At 52.2% G+C, this 25,502-nt stretch overlaps 10 protein-coding genes across 10 annotated transcripts; 6 read left to right on the forward strand and 4 right to left on the reverse strand.

The window, feature by feature from the left end:
- Window positions 1-1,260: 1,260 nt before the first annotated feature.
- On the forward strand, window positions 1,261-3,129 carry HMPREF1120_00510 (uncharacterized protein; the record flags this gene model as incomplete). Its single annotated transcript, XM_009154509.1, has 1 exon — window positions 1,261-3,129. One exon carries the CDS (start codon window positions 1,261-1,263, stop codon window positions 3,127-3,129), a length of 1,869 nt encoding a protein of 622 aa, XP_009152757.1.
- Window positions 3,130-3,351: 222 nt separating this feature from the next.
- On the reverse strand, window positions 3,352-4,192 carry HMPREF1120_00511 (uncharacterized protein). Its single transcript, XM_009154510.1, has one exon. The coding sequence runs from the start codon at window positions 4,085-4,087 to the stop codon at window positions 3,698-3,700; it is 390 nt and encodes a 129-aa protein (XP_009152758.1). The 5' UTR covers window positions 4,088-4,192; the 3' UTR covers window positions 3,352-3,697.
- A 550-nt stretch (window positions 4,193-4,742) lies between these two features.
- HMPREF1120_00512 (uncharacterized protein) lies at window positions 4,743-9,063 on the reverse strand. Its single transcript, XM_009154511.1, has 4 exons — window positions 8,753-9,063; window positions 8,609-8,701; window positions 7,034-8,554; window positions 4,743-6,978 (listed from the first exon to the last, which is right to left on the reverse strand). Exons 1-4 carry the CDS (start codon window positions 8,814-8,816, stop codon window positions 5,543-5,545), a joined length of 3,114 nt encoding a protein of 1,037 aa, XP_009152759.1. The 5' UTR covers window positions 8,817-9,063; the 3' UTR covers window positions 4,743-5,542.
- Window positions 9,064-9,935: 872 nt separating this feature from the next.
- On the forward strand, window positions 9,936-10,844 carry HMPREF1120_00513 (protein-tyrosine phosphatase; the record flags this gene model as incomplete). The annotated part of the gene is made up of 1 exon (XM_009154512.1): window positions 9,936-10,844. The coding sequence occupies one exon, from the start codon at window positions 9,936-9,938 to the stop codon at window positions 10,842-10,844; it is 909 nt and encodes a 302-aa protein (XP_009152760.1).
- Window positions 10,845-13,379: 2,535 nt separating this feature from the next.
- Window positions 13,380-14,376, forward strand: HMPREF1120_00514 (uncharacterized protein; the record flags this gene model as incomplete). The annotated part of the gene is made up of 2 exons (XM_009154513.1): window positions 13,380-13,426; window positions 13,500-14,376. 2 exons carry the CDS (start codon window positions 13,380-13,382, stop codon window positions 14,374-14,376), a joined length of 924 nt encoding a protein of 307 aa, XP_009152761.1.
- A 434-nt stretch (window positions 14,377-14,810) lies between these two features.
- On the reverse strand, window positions 14,811-16,544 carry HMPREF1120_00515 (uncharacterized protein). Its single transcript, XM_009154514.1, has 2 exons — window positions 16,035-16,544; window positions 14,811-15,930 (listed from the first exon to the last, which is right to left on the reverse strand). Exons 1-2 carry the CDS (start codon window positions 16,054-16,056, stop codon window positions 15,230-15,232), a joined length of 723 nt encoding a protein of 240 aa, XP_009152762.1. The 5' UTR covers window positions 16,057-16,544; the 3' UTR covers window positions 14,811-15,229.
- Window positions 16,545-17,290: 746 nt separating this feature from the next.
- Window positions 17,291-17,782, forward strand: HMPREF1120_00516 (uncharacterized protein; the record flags this gene model as incomplete). Its single annotated transcript, XM_009154515.1, has 1 exon — window positions 17,291-17,782. The coding sequence occupies one exon, from the start codon at window positions 17,291-17,293 to the stop codon at window positions 17,780-17,782; it is 492 nt and encodes a 163-aa protein (XP_009152763.1).
- Window positions 17,783-17,938: 156 nt separating this feature from the next.
- On the reverse strand, window positions 17,939-19,884 carry HMPREF1120_00517 (uncharacterized protein). The gene has a single exon (XM_009154516.1). It carries the CDS (start codon window positions 19,359-19,361, stop codon window positions 18,105-18,107), a length of 1,257 nt encoding a protein of 418 aa, XP_009152764.1. The 5' UTR covers window positions 19,362-19,884; the 3' UTR covers window positions 17,939-18,104.
- A 422-nt stretch (window positions 19,885-20,306) lies between these two features.
- HMPREF1120_00518 (uncharacterized protein) lies at window positions 20,307-20,837 on the forward strand (the record flags this gene model as incomplete). Its single annotated transcript, XM_009154517.1, has 1 exon — window positions 20,307-20,837. One exon carries the CDS (start codon window positions 20,307-20,309, stop codon window positions 20,835-20,837), a length of 531 nt encoding a protein of 176 aa, XP_009152765.1.
- A 26-nt stretch (window positions 20,838-20,863) lies between these two features.
- Window positions 20,864-22,258, forward strand: HMPREF1120_00519 (uncharacterized protein; the record flags this gene model as incomplete). Its single annotated transcript, XM_009154518.1, has 1 exon — window positions 20,864-22,258. The coding sequence occupies one exon, from the start codon at window positions 20,864-20,866 to the stop codon at window positions 22,256-22,258; it is 1,395 nt and encodes a 464-aa protein (XP_009152766.1).
- Between the last annotated feature and the right edge of the window lie 3,244 nt (window positions 22,259-25,502).

Genomic DNA, 25,502 nt, shown 5'->3' on the forward strand with positions numbered 1-25,502 from the left:
GGCTCCGGCAGTGAGACCACCCGCTTTGACCGTCGAGTGTTTGACACGGCTTCGGTGTTTCAAGTGTGCAGCCGGTTCGGTTTGTATTGGGACTGCAACATCCACCTCCTCTTCGGGGCCTTCTACAACTGTAGGTACGCTTCTTCCCCTCGCACCCAATCAGTCATGAAGATGAGGATAGGCGGACACAAACCAAAGAGATTGTAGCGAGGCTTCTTTCAACACTGGATGTTCCATCCCGTATCACGTTCTTGTTTCAGATGTTTTCCTACCAGGTTCCGCCGACACCTTTACTGCTCCACACAGCACCTACACCAATACTACGTCTGCCCAGGCCCCTGACAGCTCGCTAACCGATCTCTTGTTCTCCCTCGGGCAGGAGACAGGTGATCGCTGTTATATGATCTGAACACGAGAGCACCCGCAATCCGATATGGTGGTACCTGTGTTGGAAGCCTGATGGATTGGACGGTTGCTCGCAAGGGTCCTCATCTCGTTCACTTATTATTATTATCACTTGTGCTACGACCCGGAGCCAGTGCTATGAGAGTGGCACCCGCCGGGCCGCAAGTGGCACATGCTGCTCTGTTTCTCAACCTAGCCAGCACCATGGACCTCTTTTTTTCTGTTCGTCGCTTCTTCCCTCGCGTGTGCTTTTGAAGGACACATCATTTCTTCTTTTGTTCGCTGATCGTGTTTCTGCTCGTTGTTTGGACTCGACGTCCCAACCTCCAGTGTTGGTTTTTCTTCTCTTTCGTCCCATTTTTTGGTCCCTTTCTTCCTCTATCTGACCCCTTCGTCACGAGCTTAACATAATTGATCCAATTCGTCCACCTGAATTTATGCCATTCTTGGTCTGATTTGGATGAAGCATCGCATCGAATAGCATTTACGTTCCAGGGTGTTTGCATAGCGTCTAATTCGAGCTTTCGAGACTGAAACGACCTCTGCCTGATCCAGCCCGCGCAATCTGATTACGGCATCTGGACGTATCACGATCAGATTTGTACCTGGCCCCAAGCTGCTCCTGTATTGGCCCCATACTACCGGCACTTTGAACCAACGATATCACCACACACATAACGGCCGCTCTACGAACGAATTTGGGTTAGCACATGATATTTGAAACAGCTTGTGAAGACGATACGGATTGGGCCAAGCTTCTAGAATTGGGTTCTGTTCCTGTCTTGTATAGGACATTTCCATTGAATGAAGTCTCTCGGGTTGAACAGAGACCATGATCAACCGCCAGGCAAGAAGATGTTCCTGTCGAGTCGAGCCAACCCTCCCAAACCGCTGAGACTTGGAGGAGGAGGTTCCTCAGAACGATACTTGTCCATCAAGAGTCTGCTGCCATCCACTCCGATACCGTCCCCATCACTCCCCTCGATCCTGCCCCGCCATGGCAAGAAGCCACCGAAGCTCAATTCGCGAAGAATCGTTCGCGGTCTATTATGGCTGTCTCTGTTGATCGGTGTTTACTATCTGGCCAGGTCCGGCAATGCCCCAAAACCCGGTTTTACAGACTTGAGCTCTTCGACCTCGCGTGGCAGGGTACATGAGATTGTCGATGCAGCGAAAACCAACGTGCCCAAACATGCGACACCAGTCATCGTGACGGACAGTAAGGGCAAGCAACAGTACTGGACCATTTCGATTCCTCCCGGATTGGGATTCCCATTGTCGTCGACGGAGTATGCAGACATCTGCTCCCAGGCGGAGCAAGTTGCTCGCCAAGTCGCTGGTCGACATGGCGGTAGCAAACTGATCCACGGCCACGATGCTTACATGCAGTCCGATCCCAACTACGTCGACGTGGAGGAGGCACAGACTCGAAATCTTCTTCCGAAACCGAAAGATGACACAGTCTCAGCAGCAGCAGCAGCCACAAGTGGCCACATTTTGTCCACAACCAAGTTAAACGACGACCTTCCTATTTGCAGCAGATCCCTAACTTATGTTCTCGACGCCACAGATGCCGGACTCGGCTCGGCCCTTTTGGGCATGTGGCTTTCATACGGTCTCGCGGCTCAGGAAAACAGAACTTTCTTCATTGACGACACATTTTTCTGTTATGGCAACTACAGCACGTTCTTCTCCACAAATACGACGACCACTACTGCCAGTGGGCAGTCATGTCGTCCACCACCGCCGTCCCAGCGCGTCCCTTGTCCCCGCCAGGCAAGGCATCTAGTCGTAACCGGTGCCACGACGCGATGGATCTTTGGGGATGCATTCCACCAACATTACACACAGCGTCAGATCTTCGACATGGCACGTAAGGGGTATGAAGCTCTGTTCAAGCTGCGTGATGACGATGCCGAGTATGTCCGGTCACGGGCAGAGAAGCTGAGATCCAGAGGAGGAGGAGGAAGCTCTCCTTCGGCGCTTCCGTCCGTCAGGGTAAATGGCAGAGGATATCTTGAACTGAACGACAACAGCGACAACAAGAATGGTCTATTGGGCATTCACATTCGGCGAGGCGATCGACATCCGCTGGAGTCTGCCTATCGACTCTCCTACCTCCCTCCAGACAGATACATGGCCGCCGCACGGCGACTCGTCGGCCAATCCGAGCAATGGACGTTATTGCTCGCTTCTGACGACCCAAACATGTACGACCACCCGGCATTGGCAGACACAGTGGTGCGGGCGCAGCAGCGCATCTCGCTGGCCAGCAAGAAGAAGTTGGGAGATGGCGGGTTGGGCTGGGAAGGTGGGTTCTTCAAGGATGTCTTTTGGAGTCTGGGGTTGCCGGCGCATGTTGAGAACGAGAAGCATGTAGGCTCGCCTGCCCCGACGAAGAAGGCAAACGGTGATGCTCATCAGCAGCAACGACCAAAAGAGTATGACCATAGCAGCTTGAGTCCCGTCCGCGACTACAAGACGAATCCGACAGAGGAAGCACTAAAGTTGCGAGAGTTGCTTGGCCGAGCTTATCTTTTGGATCTGGCCATGCTGGCCCAGAGCGATAAGGTCGTGTGTGGCGTGTCGAGCAATGCGTGCCGGATCTTGGCTGTCATGTTGGGTTGGGACCGAGCCTTTGAGAATAAGGATTGGATCAATGTCGATTATGGCGATGGCGGTGGTGGTGAAGGAGACTATGGTTGGAGTGTATTCGACTACTAACTACCTGAACCAACTACTGTGACTGACTGGCACAGTATTGAAGTTGAGATCCAGCCTACTTTGCCGTCGTCGTGCGTCTTCATGATACCTGTGATGATTGAATGAGATACATGGTCTGATCATACTGGACAATTTCCACCGCCCTGCACTGACTGCATCAACGGAATCATTTCTTGCAACCAGAACGGAAGGAACCTACAATGTAAATTTAATCGTTTGTTGTTCAAGTTTTGCAGTTTTCTTGATTTACTTGCTAGATACCTAGCTACCTAAGGTAGGCAGGTACACAGTCTCGGCCCCACTGCATGTTTCGTTGGTTTTTTGGTTGCGGCTATGGCCTCCTGAATTCACCATTAGGATGATCGAACGATTTTTGCTTCCTCTCCTCCCCTCACCATGGTCGGCCCCAGTCAGTGCTTGAATTCTGGTCTGACAGGTGGAAACGAGAGGAGGTGGATAGGAAAGCACGGGGCCGGGCAGCGACGTTCTTCCTTCAAGTTTCCAATGGTTTGCTGTTGGCTCATCCGTCCACATTCACTCGATTACCTCAACTCCGAGTCTGTCTTGTCTAAGCACTTTCATTTCGTCCCTCTTCTTTGGCTTCTTTCTTTTCTCCCTCTTCGTCTTTTCCAACATCCTCCGAACCCGACTCCGAGTCCGACTCCTGGTCACCCTCCTGGTCTTGGTCATGCTCCTGCTCCTGCTCGGCAAGCTCGAGCGCACGCTCAACCTCACGCTCAAGCTCGCGCAGTTGACGCTCGCTCTCCGCAACACATTGACCACACAACAGATCAGCCATATCTTCCAGCGTCGGTTGCGGTGTGGGAACTCGGCGAAACACCGGGCGAAGACAGACCCCCGTCTCTTTGAAGTGGATACAGGCTCGGTAGGAAACGATGACCTTGTGTCTATCTTCGCAGAGCTCGCAGTACTCCAGGCAGTATTCTCGGTAACACATACTGGCTGATGTTGATTGGTTGTCGACTATGCTCTGAATTGGTGTGGCTGGGTAAACGGAAGAGTCGACTCCGACTCGGATTCTGACTCTGCTTTGAATGCCTTTGGTGACTGGGAGAGAGGTGAGTCGAGTCTCAGTGGCAGTGACCGTGATGGTAAGGGTGAAGAATTGCCTAGTGCGTGTTCAAAGATTTTCACAGCTTCGGTCTGTGTTGTCTCTGATGATGGTTGGCTTCTTGATGATGATGATGATAAAAAGGTAAGGAAGAAAAGAGACGTCTTTGTCCTTCCGCTTGAGAGAGAAAGGTGCAGAGAATAGTCTTTGGGTCGTGCGCCTGAACCAAAATGCAAAATGCCACGGACAGCGCGAAAAGGATTGTGTTTGACGGCCTGGCCTGCGTGAAGCTGAGAGCCCGACTGCTTTGGCTGACTGCCAGGCAGGCGCAAAAGGCAAAAGACACGGAAACAGAACAGAAAGTCATCGCCATAACTATCACTATCATTGTCTATCAAGTATTGTACCGCACGCTCTTGTTCACGATTGTTTAAAGCGACCTACCTGGGGCAGCAGATGTACACAGCATGAGCACACAGATGCCCACCCCTCACTCGCTCACGAGCTCTTTATCCACAATCATTGATCGTTCAAGTGTTGCCACTGGATTGCAAAATTGGGTGGGAAGAGAACTTATCTGACTGAAAGAGAAAGGAGCAGAAGAGAACAACCAGCTTTCCCCAGCGGGCCAAAGCCTTCACTATCGTCCTCTCGATGTCGAGTGTTGACTGGCCTGCTTAAGTGCTCGGACGTCAAGATCTGCATTGGCTGGTGATATATTCATTCAGCACTCGAAGGAGGAACACCAGATCTATCCATCCCATCCATCGATCGACCTCAAGGCCGGCTCTCGATGTGCCTGAGACAAGGCTGGCCAAGCAACAGCAACCGCCATGGACTGCCTGGCTGGTTTGCCTCAACCAAACATTTCATCTCTGGAAGTTGAATTTGGCCGACGAGGCAAGGAAAGCCCTGATTCTTTCCACGGGTTCCTCTATGGCGGCTTTCGAAGCGAGGCAAGCGTGAACGAGGATGAGAACGAGGCAGTTATACTGATCGACCGGCTGTCTGACTAACGGATTGATTGATTAATACCTAGCCTTAACGCAAACTGCAAGAACCAAATCAACATTGTAGAGTCGAGGTATCCAGGTTCGACACACGGCCTAAGGAGGCCCGGCCCTGTATATAGGCAAACAGTCAAGTAAACAAGCAAATAAGTCGGCAAACAAAACTACCAGGTTCGATAAATTGACCGTAACAATTCCGCCCACCCAAACCAATCCGTCTCGCCACTCATTGCTCTCACTCAGTCTCTTATAAATCAAATCTGTTGAAACTGGTTTCCCTGCGAACTGCTCTGACGCCTGGTTGCCCAATTACCTATCTACCGAAACAACCTTACAAGTCTTCAGTAAAGCGACTTCCTTCCCTTCCTCCAGTCGTTCCAGTGGCATTGCTACTGCGGCTTCCGGCAGGACTCGCGCTCGGCTTGGCATTGTTACTGTTCAACGAGCCAAGACGCTGCTCGTCAAACGTATCGCGAGCCTCTTCGAAATCATCATCTTCCTCGTCGTCCTTGTTGGCTGAGGTCGATGCCAAAGTCGAGGGATCATCCAATTTCTCGCGGAGCGGTTCTGTCTCTTCTAGAATCTCGGGCTCTGGATTCGCATGGTGTCCAGCTTCTTCCTGTTTGTGGGAGGCCTCAGCGTGTGCGTCTTCCTTGGACCCGGTCGTGGTGCCAGCTGCGTCGTCCTCCTTGTGACTGAGACCAGGAACAAGACTTCCAGGCAGCACTTTACTCAGGAACCTCTCGGCGAATCCTTTTCTGCCTCGATGCTCAGATTCGTCCGTGTCGGAAAGTGGCGCGGCCGGCGGCTCCACAACACCCGACTCCTCCTTCGAGCTAGCCGGCAGATCGGTCGAGTATCTCGACGAAGCGACGTCGGCGACAATCTCATGCGGCTCTTGGCTGAGATGGGAAGAGCCGGATAGCGAGCTGATCGAGGCCGACTTCTTCTCTGCAAGACTCTCCACGGCTTCTAGCGCCGGACCAGGTCCAGTCTTCATGCCAGTGGCGGGGGCAGCCGTTGTGTTTGTTTCATTTTCAACAAGTGGAGACACCCGGCCGTCGGTGTGGGATGGCGCCCCATACATATCATCAGATTCATTGTCGTTCCGACCAGCCAGGGCAACATCACGCATTGAGTCGGACCGTGGCATGTCTTTGCCTCCTTCTCCTTCCTCCTTTTCCTCACTAACCTTGGCTGTTGGTTCGGCAGCGTCATCAGTACTGGTGATTGTAACGTGCTGGTGTTGTGTCTCTGTCTGCGTCCCTTCGGGTTTGTCGTTTAGTTCATTGTCTGATCTGCTTCCGCCCCGGATTTTCTTGAACCACGATTTCACTCTTGAATCTCGCTTGGATGGTGACGTCGGGGCAGTAGGCTCCTCGGGATGATCGGGGCCAGAGGGTAATGGGTTAGAGCCATCCTCCTTAGCTCCCAGATTCGTGTACACTGGGACAGAACCCTCTTCGATTTCCTTTTGTGTCGTGGCCGATGCCTGCTCGTGAGCTACGATATCGTGAGGGCCTTCGCCAGCATCCACTGTAACCTTATCATGGACACTGTGGCCGGCAGGCTCCGCAGTGGCGTCTGCCACGCCAGTTCCGGTCTGCCCCTTTGAGAGGAAACTTGGTAGCAGACGAGGCTTCGTCCCTGCTGACTGTCTCTTCTCGTCTTTTTCGGCTTTTTGTCGTTCCTTTTCGGCATTTTTCTGTTCTTGTTGGGCTCGTTTTTCTTCTTCTTTGCGAGCCCTGGCCTCAGCCTTCTCCCGTTCTAGAATTAGGTTAGCTGGCTGAGAAACCACCGTTCTGTCAATTGCCAAACTTACCAGCTGCTGCCTTTAGCTCGGCTTTGGTCTCTGCTTGTCGTTGTTTTTCGGTCGCCTGTTCGGCCTTGAGTCGTTCCTGTTCCAATCTGATCTCTTCATCTCTTGCCCGTTGTTGCTCGGCCTTTTCTGTGATCTCATCCAATGTAGGCTGTAACCTGGCCTTTGCAATCTCTTCGATTTCGGACTGCTCAAGGTATTTTCCACCTCCTATATGGACTTTCCCTGCGTGCATCAGTCTTTCGTCGCTTTCTCGTTGAGCGCGTTCTCGTGCTTGGCGTTCCCATATCTCCCGTTGTTGTGGTGTGACCTTTCCGGTCTCCGAGAACACTTGCTCATCAATTGCGTTCATGCGAGCGGTAACATTCTTATGCGCGATGGCCAACAATGCATCCCTGTCGGCTTGCCGCTTCTTGTTATCCACATCCGCCAACTTCCCCTGGAACAATGACATCTGGGCTCGGATGCGTCGGGATTGCTCTTCGTCCGAGTCACTGTCCTCCCGAAGGCTCGACGACCGCCGACCACGCCGTAGACTGAGCCTAGATCGTGGCGGAGGCGTTTGCTGTCCATAGTACTGTCGATACTCGGCATGCTCGTCGTGAAGTTTCGATAGGCGTTCATGCGCCAACCTTCGAGCGGCCTCTTCCAGATTCTCATATCTGGGTGCCGGCTCGTCAGGTGTTGCTGCTAGGTTAGCCGCGTCCGATTGTGCGCGTCTCCGAGCACTGTTGGCTGCATAGTGGCTATCTGATCGCCGGACTCCTTTCGCCTCGTCGATTTGAGCTTGTTGAATGGCGTACATCTTGCGGGCCATGGCTATCGCGGATGCTCGGAGCGTATCTTGTCTGTTCTTTTCTTCGACTTCGATTGCGACGGGCGGATTGGCCGTATACATCTGGCGGTCGACATTATGCTTAGCCAGGTTTTGCACTCTAGCTGCATCAACGCCGGATGTTTCCGGGGTCAACCGTGTCGAAGCATCAGAAGGTTTCCTTTGATGTGAGGATTCTGCTGCCTTTAATGCCCACCCGGAGCTACTTGCCTGTGGTGGAGGCTGTGCCGGTTTTATAGGAGCTGATTCGGCGCGACGTCTACCTCTTGACATTGACATAGTGGCTGCCAGAAGCGCCTTTTGTCGATTGTCAGTCGAGACTTCTCTGTTTGTGATCGCCGGGGGAGACTTCTTGTTTTGAAGTGCAGAAGAGGCAGCAGACGCGCCCTGGTCCGTCTCTGGAGCTTGCCAGATGTCCACTGGTGCAGTATCTTTGTGTGCGACCATGGCGGCCTGAGAACCCGCCTGACTTAGTTCTGGCTTCCAGGCCGGATCCATCTCATAGTCTTTTGCCTTGGATGCTGCTTGATTTGCAGCCGGTATCGTTCCAGGAGTCCAGTGCTCGAATTGTTTCTTATTCGAATCAGCAAGACTTGCGGCGGCCCCGGCTGAGGCTAATTTGACTCCTCCAGTCGAAGGAAATGAAGGCAGTTCTTGGGCTCGAGCATATCTCAAAGATTGTGCGGCACCTGGTGGATTGGTTAACTTTTGATTCAGAGGATCACGCCGCGGGGTAGACAGACTTGCAGATGAGAGACGGCCGTCCTCATCAAGAACGGATGCGCTGCTTTGCTTGGAGGGCGTCTCGTGGTCTCTGTATAAAGCTGCAGAGGCCGCTGATAACTGTCAACATCATCCATCGCGATTGTTCTGAATTTGCAACTCACCTTGGTCCTCCAGTCTGTCGGAAGAGGTCTGCGTACTGCGCGAAGTCGCAGTGAGCGCTGGCATCTTGGCTCGTGCCAAGCGAGCTTTGGGGAACAGGAATGTGCTTAGAGGGTGGTAACGAAGTCTCCGTCAACAACAGTTCTTCCGTGACATCGACTTGGATGAACAGCGACAGCAGTGTGTATTTGATTCACAATTGCAAAGGTGTTTGTTAGCAAGGACAGTAGGAGAACGAGAGATTGTCGTCGACGCAGCGCGGCGGCTGTTGGTCTGCACTGGCATCACGTTTAATGATGAGGGTGTCATCGACCACCGACGTCATGGCCCCGGAGCAGACAATGCACTGCAGTTCTGCCATAAGTTGCTAGTCTGGAGATGCCGAACAGAGCAGCCTCCATAGCCGCCCTAGCTTGTGTTTAATTGCCTGTGGCAGCCTGTACGAGCCTATGGGAGCCCGTCTTCCGGGCTGCTCAGGCCTGAGGGCCCCATGGGAGCTCAGACCCCAGCACGGGACTAACTTGAACTGCTCACCCAGAATCGCAGTGGCTGGTGGCTCCCGTTCTTTCTACATTATTGCACCGCAAGTACTAGTCGTTGTCGTACAATTGCAAGGCGCAGGTAGGTAGGTAGGTATAGATAGTCAGTGCCGATTCAGAGCCCAGTTACTCCGGGCCGAAAATTCTCGACGTCAGACTAAAAGCTCAGCAGATGCTATGTAGGATGCGAAAATTCCTCACCAAAATGAAAATAATTGCGTTGGTCAGGCAGAGAGCTCCCTAGGTCCCTACTACCAGGTACTAGGTCGGTCGCAGCACTGCACTGATGTGCCTGTATCCACCCTGCTGTCCATCAGTCGTCGATCGTCATCATTGTTGTTTATCCTCTTTGACCTGAGATCTCAGCACAGGCAGACCTCACAGCAGGGGATTTATGCGCTGCTGCAGTGTGCATCACCTGTGCTCTAACACGGGAAAACGGTGCTGTGCTCATGGTTTCCGACCTTCCTGACCTTGTGTAGCCGCGAAACAGGATTAAGCAGCACCTCCTTCGCACCCCAGCTTCTGCCAACTATCCACAACTTGGAGGACCGGGAATGCAGCGGATCTTGCATTGACTGTTTACTGACTTTCTTACATCCAAGAGTGGAGAACTACATCAAGTCGGATCTTTGGCTTTGATAGCATGGCACTTGGGGGCAGAAGCTCTCCAAGCCACACTGAGTTCGAGAATATACTCAATTTTCGTGATGTGGGAGCTCATATCAACGCCATCGTTGGCTCAGTGGTCCTGAACACTGGTCTCTTCTTCAGAAGCGCCCGACCTGACGAGGCCAGCATACGAGATCGCAAAAGGCTCGTGGACGAGTACAAAATTAAAACCATCATTGACCTTCGTTCTGAGACAGAACACATCAATGCCGCCAAAAAGAGAACAGCTGTTTCGCCTACCACGCAGTCGGCCGCCATCCCCTCGCCTAACGCCGCGGCTGCGGGCGAGATTGAGATTCCAGACATAGATTATGCAAGGATCAATCTCAGCGGCAAGGGTTTCGAACGGCACTTGATATGGCAACTAAAGTATACGAGTCTGGCTAAGCTTGTCTTCCTCATGGCTCTAGGCTATCGGACCGAGGGTATCTCTGTTATAGGAAGAGAACTCATGCTTCCTCGGGGACTGATTGGCCTTGGAATAGACACCCTGGACCACAGCGGGCCGGAGATCAAAGAAGTATTCAATGTTCTGTCCGATCCTGCATGCTGGCCAGTCCTTGTGCATTGTACCCAAGGCAAAGACAGGACAGGCTTAATTGTCCTCCTGGTTCTCCTTCTATGCGATGTTGATGTTGGAGCAATCAGCCGAGACTATGTCCAATCTGAGCCGGAATTGGAGCCAGAGAAACAGGCGAGAATGGAAGAGATTGCCAGTATAGGGTTGGACGAGACTTTCGCCGGTTGTCCATCAGAGTTCTGTCAGAGAGTTATAGAACACATCCATTCTGGATACGGCGGCCTTGCAAAGTACCTGGACAGTATCGGCGTTGACAGCGACCAACGTGCCCGTGTGCAGAGTGTCCTGTTGAGCAAACGTTGAGGGCCGTTCTGCCGCAGTCATCGTTTTCGATGTCAACAGGGGCTGGCCTTTGCGTGAACACTGAGCAACGGATGAAGGTTACCCTGCCATATTTAATAAGGCTCATCAGGTCCCAAATCTCAACTCCCGCCAGAATTCGTTCAGGACAGCGAAGAACTCCAAGTGGAATCACCCTAATACATTCTTGATTCGGGTCTCCTTTGAAGATATCCCACCTACTACTTATTAACACAGCTGGAGATATGTCTGCAGTCGAGCAATTCGCTAAGTAAGTATACGAGTACTTCAAGGTATCATGCTGACCTACAATCATAGTTTCCTTGAAGACGACACTGTGCAGGTTCGGATTCGGGGAGAGGAGCGGATCTGGCACGTTCACAGGCAAGTACTTGTGGACGGCTCACCATATCTTACCCGACAACTGGCAGACCACCCGCAACCGGCAGCACAGCGGTTGTTCTTGGTCGACACGCCTCCGGCACCACAGCGGTTGGTCTTGGACGACACGACGAATAGTGAGGGATTCAACACGATCCTTTTCTGGCTGTATCAAGCACGCCTACCCGAACCAGAAGCTGGTGCCACTGAGGAACTGGACCAGTTTAACAGGACCATACGCCGATTAATGAACTTTACCCTCCAAGCTGAGAAGTTCGAGCTGAACGATGCCGCTAAGACGGCAGCTCTGGATCAGATACTCGACCTGGCCAGGCTGCGCAAAGGGACCGTCTTTCTGGCACCAAGCGTCGTTGCTGCAATTCTGTCAGCTAAGCTCATGGGGGGTCCTCTCAATCCTCTGCATGATATGATTCTAGACATTGCCTGTTTCGAATACCGGCCATCCTGGCATTTGTCAGAATGGTACGTTCACGAAATCACAAGGTTGAGTTCTTCGGAAGATTGCTCGATTTTCCTGGCCCACTATGCGAGGTGGACAGTACTGTGCGAGGTTCAGGCGGACTTTCCGTTTTCTTTCTTCCCATCCACACCAGTCAAGCAAGAAATACGATATCGAACCGGGTTCTTGGGCGATGTACCACCTTATGAGTGAATGTGACGGAGGCACATGGTCGATTTGCTCCGCGCTCCAGGCTGCTGACACGATATTGCGCTGATGGGGAGCCTTGGAGGATGTCCCTGAATGAGTTGGCCACCAACAAAATAGCAGCTGCAGTGGGATGTTTAACAGCGAACGTCCGGTTCCAACAAGCTGTCAAGTTTAGCTGGACTGCAATAAGCGAATCAGCTGTGAATGGAAGCATGGATAGGCAGTGCAGCCTCGAAGTTGTACGTCTTGAAAAGGTACCTGGTGAACAATAATCCGAGTTTACGTACACTTTGTAGCCGTGATGTCTCCGAAAGCCAATTCCAGGTCCCGAAGCCATAATCTGAGTGCTGTGAATCATGTCGTCACCTCCGAGAGATAGAGCGACACTAGTACTTTGCTGTACTAGCGACGCGGGATCGTGCGGCTACTAGTGATTAGTACTAGTAGTACGTTGTGGCTGGGTGAAGAGAAACCACACTATTACTGGAAGGAACCAGATCATTATTGGTTCAGTGCCCACGGTATGCAAACACTTTGACCTGGTTGCGCGGACTGTGACGTATGCACGGTTACAGTTCAAGTTGCATGTGGCATCCGGCTCCAGGCGACTTTTGCATAACCCAGGACCTTCAGTTGTGCCTCATGTGCTCGTCACGTTGCTGTGTTGTACGATCATTTCAAGTTCAAGCAGTCAACATAATGAATCGGAACAAAACCCGACCATACCGCTGTAGATCTTGACTATGCAATTGTTTTCGCGAAGACCGCCGGAGCAGATAACCGAACATTTTGAAGGTGTTTCTCATGCTGAAGACGGAAATGTGAACCAAACACGCATGGGTATCTCCGTAGAAATTCAAGGCCCTGCCAGTGCAATCAATAAAATGTACTTCATTGTATTTGCCGTTCTTACCAATGCCATGATCCCGACAGTTTTCATGTCTGAGTTTTTGCTTCTCGTTCAATTCATGACCTGTAGTACCTGCCAAAGCAAGACTAGTCGGATCTGATACCTCCTCGAAAGCCATTCCAAACATTGCCAATTGCGACGTTTGAGATCCACTGCCAGTGGCTCAGCCTCGAACCCCGGCTGGATGATGTAGTTATTCACTCAACCTCGCTGCAGTCCAACGCCGCTTCGAGATTTCCACCATAATTCAACACTTCGGTTCTACTAATTGTGCTGTCGCCCGGGTTTCCTTGAACAACGTCTCGCCGACTTCCATCTGTATTCCCTAATCCCTCTTGTCTCTCGTTGGGTCTCTACTCGTTGCCAACACCCAACTTGTTGCGACTCCTTCCCAGGAACACCGGCACGCTACACGATCCCTTACAACACCAACCCTACCACCCGACATCTTGAAACTTCCACCACGCTTGACAGCACACCAACAACTACAAACCTGAACTCTCGACGACTTATCCTACCTGGCGGACGGAGTCGGTGACGCTGTTTTGACACTGCGCGAAACTTCAGGTCATTCAACATGTGGTATTTAGGGAGCTGGCTTTTCCCCATTGTCTCAGCATGCATGTACGTATCAACATCATTCTCCGGGCCTCAGCACCCCCCTTTCCAAGCCACTAACATGAAGCCTGGTGTCCAGGTGGCTTGCCATGCTGCTTGCCATGTTCATCCACTGGGAAGTGATTGGACACCCGCACTACCCGTCCATGGAGAAGGGCCAACGAATAGCGTACATCAGTGACGTTGGCGCGTTTGGGCTCAAACCGCTCTTCATCACCGGATGCGTGATCACGACGGTATCTCTGGACTTGGGCTTCATGGCCGAGCGCTGGCTCCGACACACGGGTCGACTGGTGCCCAACACATCCACTGCCCAAAAGGTGCTGTCGAGCATCGCCATCGTTTTCGCAGTTGCCGGGTCCGCCGGGTTGATTCTGCTGAGCATCTTCGACACCTACCACCACCCCAAACTGCATGACGGGTTCCTGCTGCTCTTCATCGGCGGCTATGTCTTGTCCGCCGTCTTCCTGTGCGCCGAGTACCAGCGTCTCGGCATCCACTACCGACACCACCGTATCCTTCGGATCTCTTTTTACGTCAAGTTATTTTTCATCCTCATCGAAGTCGCCATGGCCATTGTCTTCGCCAGCACCACCTTTACCAAACACCAGAATATCGCGGCCATCTTTGAATGGCTGGTCGCCCTCATCTTTACATTCTATGTCCTCTCGTTCCTGCTAGATCTCTTGCCCAGTGTGAGGACAAAGAACCATATCCCCCAGGGCTGGAGGGAAGCTCAGCTGGAAAAGGCCGCCGCCGGTCTTAATGGGGCCCACGATGGGCCAGGTGCTCCTATCACCTCCGACTCTGCTGGGCCGAACCAAAACTCGAGCGTGGATGATGATGCGTCTCGCGGTTACCGCGGTACGGCCATGACCAACGGTGCCGGCCCCAACGTCGACCTCAGTCTGGTTCGTACAGAGAGCAGATGGAAGTTTGGCGGGTTCAGACTTTAGAAGAGGCACTCCTGACCTATAAATCTTGACTTCTGTCTCCCCGTGGAGTGGGCTTTTTGGAATTTTGGTTTTCCGGCTTGTATACTTCTTGACAGAAGGGGATGAGCCACGATGGCGTTCGATGGATGGAGGTCATATAATACATGAAAAATGGCGTTGAATAGGAGCCTTTGACGGATGGACGACCCATGGAATCCTCGTCTGCCGTCTAGAAAGTCGCCAGCTAGATGCGGATCGTGTGCGTGCATGTGTGCATGTATTTCTTGGAGTCTTTGGTCCACGATCGGAGCCGGGCACTGAAATCTTGGGGAAAAGCGAATAATGCAGTGGCGTTGCAGTGCTCGATTGATGGAGTATGTTATTATTGCTTCGGACCCCTCTGCACAAAGGAGCTGTTGACTGTGATCTGCGACATTGTAGAACTGGAATGGGTTCCTTGTTGCGATGTGTACATTGATATAAATACAATGTTAACACTACCTTGCAAAGTGGACAGGACAACGGTACGGGTTCTCCGGAAGGCTACATTGAATAGATCTTGAACACAAGGTATCAAGGTTCTGGACGACAGATAGCAATCTATAATGATAATATGCATTTCGCTCCAGTATACCATACCTACGCTATACCGTCGGCTTCCAATGCCATCACGAAAGAGAAGAATGCCAAAAAAAAACATACGCCACACGCCCTCGCATCTCAAGTTATCTCGGCCATCCTCCCTTGTTTCCTGTAGGCACATATACTTCTGATTTTTCAATTCTGATCCCATCAAAAGTTCGCTGAAGCGGTCCAAACCACACCACAACCAAGGAGATCCCCTTTTAAAGACACCACCTCCATGACGCATCAACTAGCTGATGGCCCCACTGAATAACTTCGCAGCCAGCTCGCTCAGAATCCTCGCCTTCTGGTCTTGCTCGAGCGATTGAAAGACAGCATACACAGACTTGCCCTTCGCATCTCTGATAGCACCAGCCTTTGCACCCGCCATGGCGCCAGGGATGGCACCGACGACATCGGCCATGATGAATCCTATCACGGCGCCGGCAATACCACCAGCAACACTCCAGAAGCGTTTCGTGGGCACCTTCTTGCCATCTTCTTCGGCGGCCATGCCATCTTCGCCCATCATTTCCTCAAACACCGAGCCGAACTGGTCATTGGCGAACCGGGATTCTTGGCTATCCTTGTTGTCTTGTGTCGCGCCGGACTTGCCGAAGCCAAACATGTTTGCCCACGAGGCGAAGCCTCCAGACGGTTTGTTGTTGGTGCGAGGAATCTCTTCTTCGGCCGTTTCTTCACCTTCGTCGTCGTAGTCAAAATTATCGAAACTGGTGCCGTGGAACTTGCGCGCCTCGTCGTAGTCTTTCCGCCTCGTCGTGTCGCTGAGCACGTAGTATGCGTCGTTGATCCGTTGGAACATCTTGGTCCGCTTGGGCCGTTCGGGCGAGTCCGTCGGCACGCGATCTGGATGCCATTTCAACGCCGCTTTCTTGTATGCGCGCTTGATGTCGTCGGCAGACCCTGTCGGTGATACTTCGAGGATCGCATCTGGGTTGTACAAAAGGGTTAGAAAGGCAGTCGCTTATTGGGAAGGGCCTGGCAAAGCAGGACACAAGGAAGAGAAGTGGATCAAACTCCTAGGTCTGGCTTACAGTAATCTGGAAGTTCGGACATTTTTGAGAAACTTGATCAGCCTCAATTGGCTGACAAAACTTGTTCAGACGGACTGGAGGCGAGATTCGAGTCGATGGGAACACACGAGGGACTTAGTGGTGGAGTTTCGTAAGAACAAGAAAGAGAGGTAATCAGGTAAACTTTCTTCAACCGGTAGTAGAGGAAATCGTGGCAGCCCGGCCGAGTGAAGTCGATATCAATGGTGATGCACTGAAATGTTGAATCAGGTATGGATTCTCCAGCGCAATGTCTGAGCGATCGCCTGCTCTCTAGGGTATAGGTTTGTGAGATGCACTTTTGGAACAATAACCTCCTGGATTGTAGACGCTCCTGGTGCGAAGAAGGAACCTGATGGCCGCTATACTCGCAGCCTGGAGACTGGCGTCTTGAAGATGGTGGCAGTCAGAACTTCAAAGGGGACCGACGATGAATGACGTCGACGAGGATCGGGCGCCTGTTCAAGCCACAGTGGCGGTTTCCACGCCGGCCAATGAATCTTTGCGTCTCGATATTAGTAGCGCTTCTTTAAGTACTAGTGCAAAGATAGCGCCAAATCCAACGGCTAGTACTATCATGGCGAGCCCGCGGCCTGCAGCCAATGGTAGCCTATTCTGCCGGCAGGAAGCGACAGGGGTTGTCAGCCTGCAGTGGTTCGTTGTCTAGACCCTGGAAAGTTGCAGTGCTTCCAGCCACCAACATTGCCCATAGAGCGGTCTGCGAGAACCACGCCAATGCTCAACCCATTCTGCGGAGTGCTTGTGGTAGGTCAGGAAGAAGACAAGTCGCTGCACCTTTTTCTTCCACAAGGAACACTGCTGGCTTGAGATTTCTAGACGACCCTGTATCATGCCAGCCAGTGGTGGATGACCGAACCTGCAAGTCGCTCATAAGCCGAGCCAAATTGAACGGCACCTCCGCTGCGCATCTGAAAGAGATCTCGACACCGCTGACGGGCGGACAAACACATCATCTCAATCAGCTCGGGGTTATCGTCGTGTTTCTGACGCATTTTGTTCGAGGATCTCATCATTGAGAGACCCAGACCAACCCTCAACCACCCACTGTGCGACCTGCCGCACCGAGTCCTGCCTTTGCTGTCTTTCGACGATAATCTCCACGACCGTGCACGACGGGGGACTGTCCACATCCTCTCCCCCCACACCCTCTGTTTATATATCTGTGTGACGGAATCATCTTCATTCTACACTGCTCGTCCCTCCCTCTTCCTTCAGACATGGGCTTCTGGAACGACGGTATCCGGGACCGCAGCCGCAGTCGCAGCCGCAGTCCATCACGAAAAACATACTACTTTGCTTCCCGGCCGGCGTACTCGCGAAGCGCATCCTCCTTCTTCTCTTTCGGCGGCGGTTCTTCTCGAGGCCACGCCCGCCCCCGGCCCCGGTCGGGCTTCATCAACCGCATTCGTCGGTTCTTGCGCGAGATATACTCGTACATGCGCCGACATCCGGTCAAGGTGTTTCTGCTTGTCATTATGCCCTTGATCACTGGCGGTGCGTTGACCAAGTTGCTTGCCCAGTTTGGCGTAAGGCTGCCTCGTGGGCTGGAGAATCTGGCAGGAGGCCGCGGATATCGGCAGGAATCAGAGAGATTTTATGCCCGTGGCGGCGCCCGTGATTTTTCGGGTGGTACTTCTCTGCCCGGAATGGGTGGTGGTGTGGGAGAGAGTATTTCCTCTTTGGTGGGCATTGCCCAGAAATTTATGTGATAACCAGACGAGAAAGCTCTGGAACAACGACTTTGCAAGACGGGCGCGTTGTTTACTACTACTGCCTCGGTAGCCTCTGACTTCCTTGCAACTTTCCTTGCACAAAACAGGTCTCAACCTTTAGCAGGCGAATTGCTGAGCACTTACAGTACAAAACCAGTTACACTTTTTGGGATTTGAGAGTAAAAGATGCGAGTGTAGCTGTTTAACTCCTTGATTCAAAGCTTATTCTGTCGGATCTAGGCCACGTTAACTTGGTAGACGGCCCAAGTCATATGCATGTAGGCTCAGACGGAGGGCCTCCTCCTGGTTCTATTGTAGTTCATTTCTTCCCCTTCTTGCCCCTTTTCTTCATGCCGGCCACAGCAGACGCTTTAGCAATCTCTTGCTCAATTCCTGATGAGTCGACGATCTCAAATCCAGAGTCTTGTTCCTGGCTTGAGTTACCCTCTGAAGACGCCGCTTTCTCTTCAGTAGCAGCGATTGAAGATGTGCTGGGCTCTCTGTCACTTTCGACGGAGGCAACATCGACCGGCGCAGGCCCTGACTTCTTGAGAAATCGGTCGAAGGCTTTGTGATAAAGCCATGACGGTAGGCGTACGACTGCTGTGTCCCAGATTGTCGGCCGTGGTATTTCGTCCAAATCCAAAAGGAACTCTTGCACATTTCCCTCTTCGTCCTCTTCTTCCAGAAACACGTTACCCACCGAGTCCACAACCAGCACTTTTCCGTTCTCCGCAACCACGCGCTTCTTGTCGCCGGACGGCGAGGACACTTGAACGGGAGCCGCCTTTGCTGATTTGGTCTTGCTCGATTTGTCCTTTTTGTTTTGTCGTTCCAACTCTCTCTTTTGCCGCCGGTTCAAGTTGGCCATTGGATCAGGTTCCTCGGTCACCGGAGGCACATCAACAGTTCCACCAAGCCCGGCGATGCCACTGATACCAGACTCATCACCCCAGGCAGTCTTTCTTGCATGCTTGATATACCTCTCCATGAATTCTCGTTGTCTTTTATACGATGTAATCAACGCCAGGTAATGGGCTCCTCCGCCGAACACCAAAAATAGGCCGACCAGGACCGTGCCAAAGCCAGGTCTGTATCTTGAGTAGTAGTAGCCCGTCCCTCGCCATGTTGGGAAACCATGATGTAAGAAGAAGTCATATCTTTCTCGTTGTGGACCTTTCAAGATGTTGGCTACCACACCCAACCGGCTGTATCTTTCCCCTGCTTGCTTCAGGAAGCGCTGTATTTCCCGCTCGGAAGGGCCTTTGGAGACATGTACACCAGTCTTCCTCTTCTCGCCAGGCTTCTTGGGCTTCGGTGTCGACCGCGAGGCGATGAAGGAATGCTTGGCCTTGTCGGGATGGAGAGCGCGGGACTTTTTGCGAAAGGCTTTGCCAATGTCTTCTACCGTCGCGGAAGGCTTCACCCCCAAGAAATCGTAAAAGTTCACCCCCTCTCCTTCGGATTCTTCTACCTCATCTTTCAACTTGAAGATCTCGTAGTCCTCCTTCGTCCAGGCTGCGACAAACGCAAGAAGGGTGCAAAGCACTAGAAGGTATAGGATTCGCCGCCTCATTCTTCACCGCTTTCCCCCCAGTGACGAAGACGTTATGGCGGCGATCCGAGAGAGGTGCAGTCGGTAGACTGTGGAAGGACGAAGCAGGGAATTAATTCGAAAAGGTTGTGGATGGCGGCCCAAAACGTGGCCCAATGATCGAGAAGACCTCGAGACGGCAGAAGAGACGTGCAGTAGCCTACTTAACTGGACCATCCAAGAAGTGAAGCGTAGGGACTTGAATAATAAATATCGGACCGTTGCTCCTCGCCCCGCGGGCAGTGACTTATTCTCCTCTTCTTTCAGTAGACTTCAGGGTTGCTCGCTGGAACAGGGGATGGCAGTCACAGCACCTTGATCCTGGCGCAAGAGGATTGGGATCTCTTGCTGAGTGTCGCTATTCAACTGCTTCTCTCAAGACCAGCGTGTCTAGACACCTTCTCCACTACTAGCAGTGTAGCCAATTTTGGGTTGTGGCTGAGAAGCGAGACTTGAAGCGAGAAATCAAACCGGGGGCAGCGCGCTGACAGATTATTACGCTGCCACTGGCAGTGGCAGTGGCACAGGGGGAGGACACCGGAGACCTCAGCTCAACTGCTGCAGTTGCAGGGCGCAGGCAAACACTATTCTCCCCCCTCGAATTTTCGACCCGACGTCCTCCACCCCCCAAGTCAACAAAGGAGAAAACCTTCGTCAAGCCCTAAAGCCGTCGCCTAATCGTCTCCTTCAGCTCCTTTGTTCCCTATTTCTCAGTCACTCACTTCCAATCTTACGCATCCACCGCCTTGCGTTTCTTCAACCACTCGTTCAACGCGTCGAAACAAAATACTTGTAGGTGCTACAGCAGCGGGTGGCCGCGTTGCCGTCTTTCCTGTTGATTACTGACGATATTCAAGCTGAGCCAATTCCTTCCCAAAGCCACGTTTCAAAAAACAAGTACACGCTTGGATCTCACTGTCAAGAACCATGGCACGCATCAGCATTCCTCTCGACGCGTTGACGTCCCGCTTCAATTTATCCGATCGTTTCAACAGCGTCCGATCGCAGTCCATCTCGTCGCGCTTTGCCAACATTCGTCCAATCTCGGAGTTCCTGGATCTGAAGAGACTGTCCAAGCCGCACGACTTCGGCGAAGTTCAGAGCAGAGTCAACTACAACCTGAGTTATTTCTCAAGCAACTATGCCGTTGTCTTTGTCATGCTTAGCATCTACAGCTTGCTGACCAATCTATGGCTGCTTTTCGACATCATTCTTGTCGCTGGAGGCATGTGGACCATCGGCAAGCTAGGAGGCGGTGATCTAGAGATTGGTACTTTCCGTGCCACCACGTCCCAACTTTACACCGGTCTGGCATGCATTGCGATTCCTGTCGCTTTCATCTCTTCACCTATTTCGACATTTCTCTGGCTCATTGGTGCGTCCGGTGTCACCATTCTAGGCCATGCTTCTCTCATGGACAGACCTATTGAGAATGCTTTTTCCGAGGAGGCGGTTTAGGTGGTCGGCCGCGAACTCCTTACGATATGCCCCCTTGGGGAAGACCACCAGGGGGACGACCGGGGAGGAAGAACAACAGACCTTGGGGAGTCCAACGGTCGTGGGAGTATGAGGATCGTGTGGAGGAGCTTGACACTGAGGATGACACAGTACCAGGTGTTGGGCTGGGTCAAGACTATGGCCAGCAAAGATTTGTTTCTGATGAGCTTCGATTTACTGGTATTGATTTGGGCGGCGGTGGAATCCGCCAAAGGCGTTCAGGTGATGTTTACGACGATGAGCTCACTCCTTCAGATGACGAAGACGAGTATGGCACGCCCTCTGGTCTCATTCGCCGACCAGACGTGCAAGTAATGTATCGGGAGAAGGAGGAAATGCTCGTTGAGAGGGCTCTTGAACGGATTGCGCGTGCACGGGCTCTGGGTAAGCCCAACGTCAAGTTGAGTCGAGCTGAGATTGATGCTTTGGAACGATTAGAGCGGAATCAGCACCCTCCACGTCCTTCTGCAGCACCAAAGGCTGCCCCTAGGGGCAAGAAGGAAGCACCAATCAAACGCAAGCCTGTTGAGGTTCGCAAGAAACCTGTCAGGAATGACAAGTCTGCTAGCAATTCGCCAAAGGGAAAAGCAGTCGACAGCCGAGGTCGTGGCAAGAGCGCTGTTACCAATGCTTCCATCCGGGACGATGCGGTGGCTTCCTATGCGCTACCTACGACAGATTCAGACTACGGACGACGAGCTCCTTATGTAGGCTACCCTGTGTCTGGATCACGTCAAGCCGAGTCCTCTAGGCAAGGCTCCAGACAAGGCTCCCGTCAGAGTTCGACTCCGTCGTTACGGCAGCAACAGGCGCCACAAATGGTTCTTTACCAACAACCGTATTATGCGCACCGATATTCCTCCACCCCAGATGCGCTCTACAGTGCCCGACCTGGCTCGAATTCCTCTCGCGCATCGCGACCTGATCCTTCCGAGCCCGACTGGGAACCGCGGTCACGCTCAAGCTCAAGTCTGGTGAACGTACCGCTAGACCAGCTTCCATACCAGTCCAGCACAGCTAGAGCGCCACGCTTCGATCCGTCGGATCCTAGATTTGCCTCTCCTCAGCGGCGAGTCGCTTCTGGGCCCCCAGACATCCGGCCAAACCAGGCTGCTCAATATCGTCGGCCCCAAGACGAACTCTTTCTGCCCGACGAGCCGCCCGAGGTGATGCGGTACCTGGTATCATCTGGCTCGGAGGAAGAAGAGGACGACGACGACGACGACGACAGTGACTACGACGAAGGGGTTCAAATCGATGTGACCGAAACACCACGCGGTGATTATACCATTCAGACACGCAGTGCCGCTGCATCAGGGTCCGCCCGCAGAGGGGGTCCCGCTCCGAAATCCACAGCAGGAAAGGGTAAAAAGAGAAGATAGACTACTAGTGTTTCTGGCATTTGCTTGCGTTGTATCAATAATAGAATTCATCAGGCTTGAGCTTAATCATCCGCGGCAAATCTGAAACATATTAGCCCAGGCCGAGATGGGCTGAATTCAGCGCCCACAGTTATTTCATTATTAAGCCATATATTGCGCGGCACGAACGATTTGCCACTCGAGCATGTGATCGCGGTTCAACCATATGTTTTTCTGCGAGAAACTCGGATACCGATACTAAAAGATATATACTAAAAGCTTTGGGCCAGTGCCACTATCAGCAAGCTAAGATCTCAGCCTCGTTCTAGGTCGTCATGTTCAGCCACGATCGGGTCACCTGACCTTACGAGAACGGAGTTCTGGCACATCTGGAAGGTGGGGTGTCAAAGGTAAATGGGACTGCAAATCTTGTCAGATGATTTAATTCGTAATCCACAACCCCATCGTCGCAGTGAAGAGTGCAGTCCACAGCTCACAGGGGGTGGATTAATCAGTAATATTATGTGATTTATGGACCTCCTACAATGTACATGTTTCCGGCTGTTGCAGAGCTTGTCATTATTGATCCATACCAAGGTGTTCATGTTACGGCGGCTGCAGGGTCCAGCGGTTCACTACGGGCGATTGGACCCCTGATGAAAGCACGAGAGAGCCTTGCATATATACAACATTGTACACAAGATTGTGTTTTTATCCCAAATATCCGTTCAGCCAGCGTCTGCAGTTTGGCATCGCCGTAGCAGGTTTCCCATCCCACTGCACGGCGTCAGCAAGCTCGGCTAACCACCGCTCTAACATTCGGCCAGGCTACCATGCTCGTCGTGTGTCGGCGTATGCATGTGTCAGCGCCGATAGGTTAGGGACAACCAAGAGGTCGCGAATTTGAGAAGCAAGCAGGAAAGTACGGTTTGCGAAGGCTCTTACAATAGCCTAGTGGAAGAAATCAAACCCCGCTGCCGTCGAGCATGGAAAACCGGTGGTATTCTAGACTGGTGTGAGAAACTTCCAATTGAAAAGGCCGTGCGTGCATGGGGAACAAGGTGCCGTCGCTACCTGGTAGGTTGTACCTAGGGAGCATGTCCATTGAAACCCGGACGATTCTCGCCTTTACGGTTCACGCGGCGTGGCACTTCGGAGCCGGCTAATGGGGGTAACGTACCACGCCGGCTGTTTGGGTTCCCCAGCCAATCAGTCGCATAACCGATCTTCGCCAGATAGCTTAAAAGCGATAAGCTCTTCTACGCTAGTCTATTTCGAGAAAGTTCGAGAATAGTCGTCCCCTTACTGGAGGCTGCACGTGACCAATTTCTTCCCAGCAGACTCGGAAACACTTCGTCCTGGTCGTTGGACTGGGTTGCATTCCGCATCGCCACAAAGCATGGCCACTGAGTGGACGGTTCGGTGTTTCTGGACGGTACCAGATCAGCCGTCTTGCCGCCGTTATCTACAGCCTCATTGCCTTATAAAGCTTAGCCAAGGTCCGGTGACCGTCCTGACGCTGCCGAGGAGCATCTTCTCAATGCTCCTCATTCCCCATATCACGGGATCTAGAACGTCCGGTCGAGTCGTCCAGCACCTGTCGAAACCGACCGGTGGCAAGCATCGGCCTGGGGTTTAATTGCACCGCAGCCTCGTTCCACCCTGCCGGAACAAAGGCCCGCACAGAACTAGCCTTTTTCCGGCGTTTTCCAGAACCAATATATTCACCCTACCTTTTGCGCAAGATATCTTTTACAACTATTTTCTCCCTTCTTGAATGCGCTTTTTCTCTCACCTAAACAAACCATCTTCCAAGATCTTCTACTGTTACTCTCTGTTACAGTGCGCTTCTCCCGACCCAGGCATTGAGGCTGAGCCTCTTTCCAAATGAACCTCGGAAGGAAAACGTCTTTCGACAGTTTTTCGCGACGCATCTCGTGAATACCCATCTCTAATCAGCTACGGTGTCCTCAAGGCGTCTGAGGTAGGGGAGTTATTTTTGCGTCGTACAGATTCTTCCTTCCTTTTTATTTTCAGTCTCTATTAAACCCTCCGAATATTATACCAAATCAACAACACCAATCAGCTATACATGTCATCCAGTCGACGCAATTCTCAGGACGGCAATACCGAAAGCGGTCAAAGACGTGGCTCTACATCGCGTCGTCCCAATCTCATCGAGTTTGTCGACAGCCAGGATCCTAACGTCAGGAGTGCCATCCAAAGACATACTGCATACCATTCAGCAGCGCAACGTCGAGATGCGAGATCAAGACTCTTACGAAGGTCTAGTCAGACTCGATATCTCGAATGGGGCAGACGCCCAAGTCAGAACACCGAGGTGACTCCTGCGACTTCCTCGACCAGCAGTGCCAGCTCAGTATCCAGGTCTCCAGCACCATCTGGTTCTGAGAGACCTCAACCTCCTAGCCGAGAATCCAGCGGTCAGACGGAGCAGGAATCAGAAACATCAACAAGCTTGTCGGAAACCATATCTAATTCTGGGACGGCTCCTGTCGCAGGGCCAGGTATTTCTGATGAAGAATCTATATTACAGTTCTGTAAGTCCTTCTTGGTGAAGCGGTTGAGAGTGTACGAACCCTTATAAAATTTGAGTGGGAGAACTTTTTTTCAAGGTACTAACTTTTTGGCCTTATAGATCGCTCGACATTTTGCCAGCATTCATCATCTAGAGACGTATTCAATTCGGCTATCGCCTACATACTTGAGCACGAGGCTGCTCAACATTTACTTCTCGCTTATTCTTACGCGATGCGTTGGAGGCTGCAAGCCAGTCCTGAAACAGTGCAGGACCAAGTGGAGGCACAGTCACACCTTGGACGAGGCACCAACATATTATGGAATCGATTACGAATGCCTGGTCATGCCAGCAGCGACTCGAATATTCAAGCTGTGCTTTTACTGCTAGCCTATACTGCAGACTTTGGACAGAGCAGTGAGATCCGTCTCCATGCAGATGCTCTACGAACCATGATCGACCAGCGTGGAGGACTTGAATCGTTCGGGCACAATCCAGCACTTCAACAGCAACTGTGGACCATCGAAAGGTCTCGCAAGTTCCATCTCACACTGGGATGCGATGCTCCGTGTACCAATCCATTGAGGTTCCCCGAAGGCTTGCGATTACGGCCCCCTCCTGAGGAGTCATGAAGTGGAATTCAATTGATGGGATTTTTTTTGACGGTTTTGACGGTCTACGGCGCTTCAACTGGCTTGAAGAGTCTGTATATGGGAGGCCGATGTG

Source organism: Exophiala dermatitidis (assembly GCF_000230625.1).
Source record: "Exophiala dermatitidis NIH/UT8656 unplaced genomic scaffold supercont1.1, whole genome shotgun sequence".
Classification (NCBI taxonomy): Eukaryota; Fungi; Ascomycota; class Eurotiomycetes; order Chaetothyriales; family Herpotrichiellaceae; genus Exophiala; species Exophiala dermatitidis.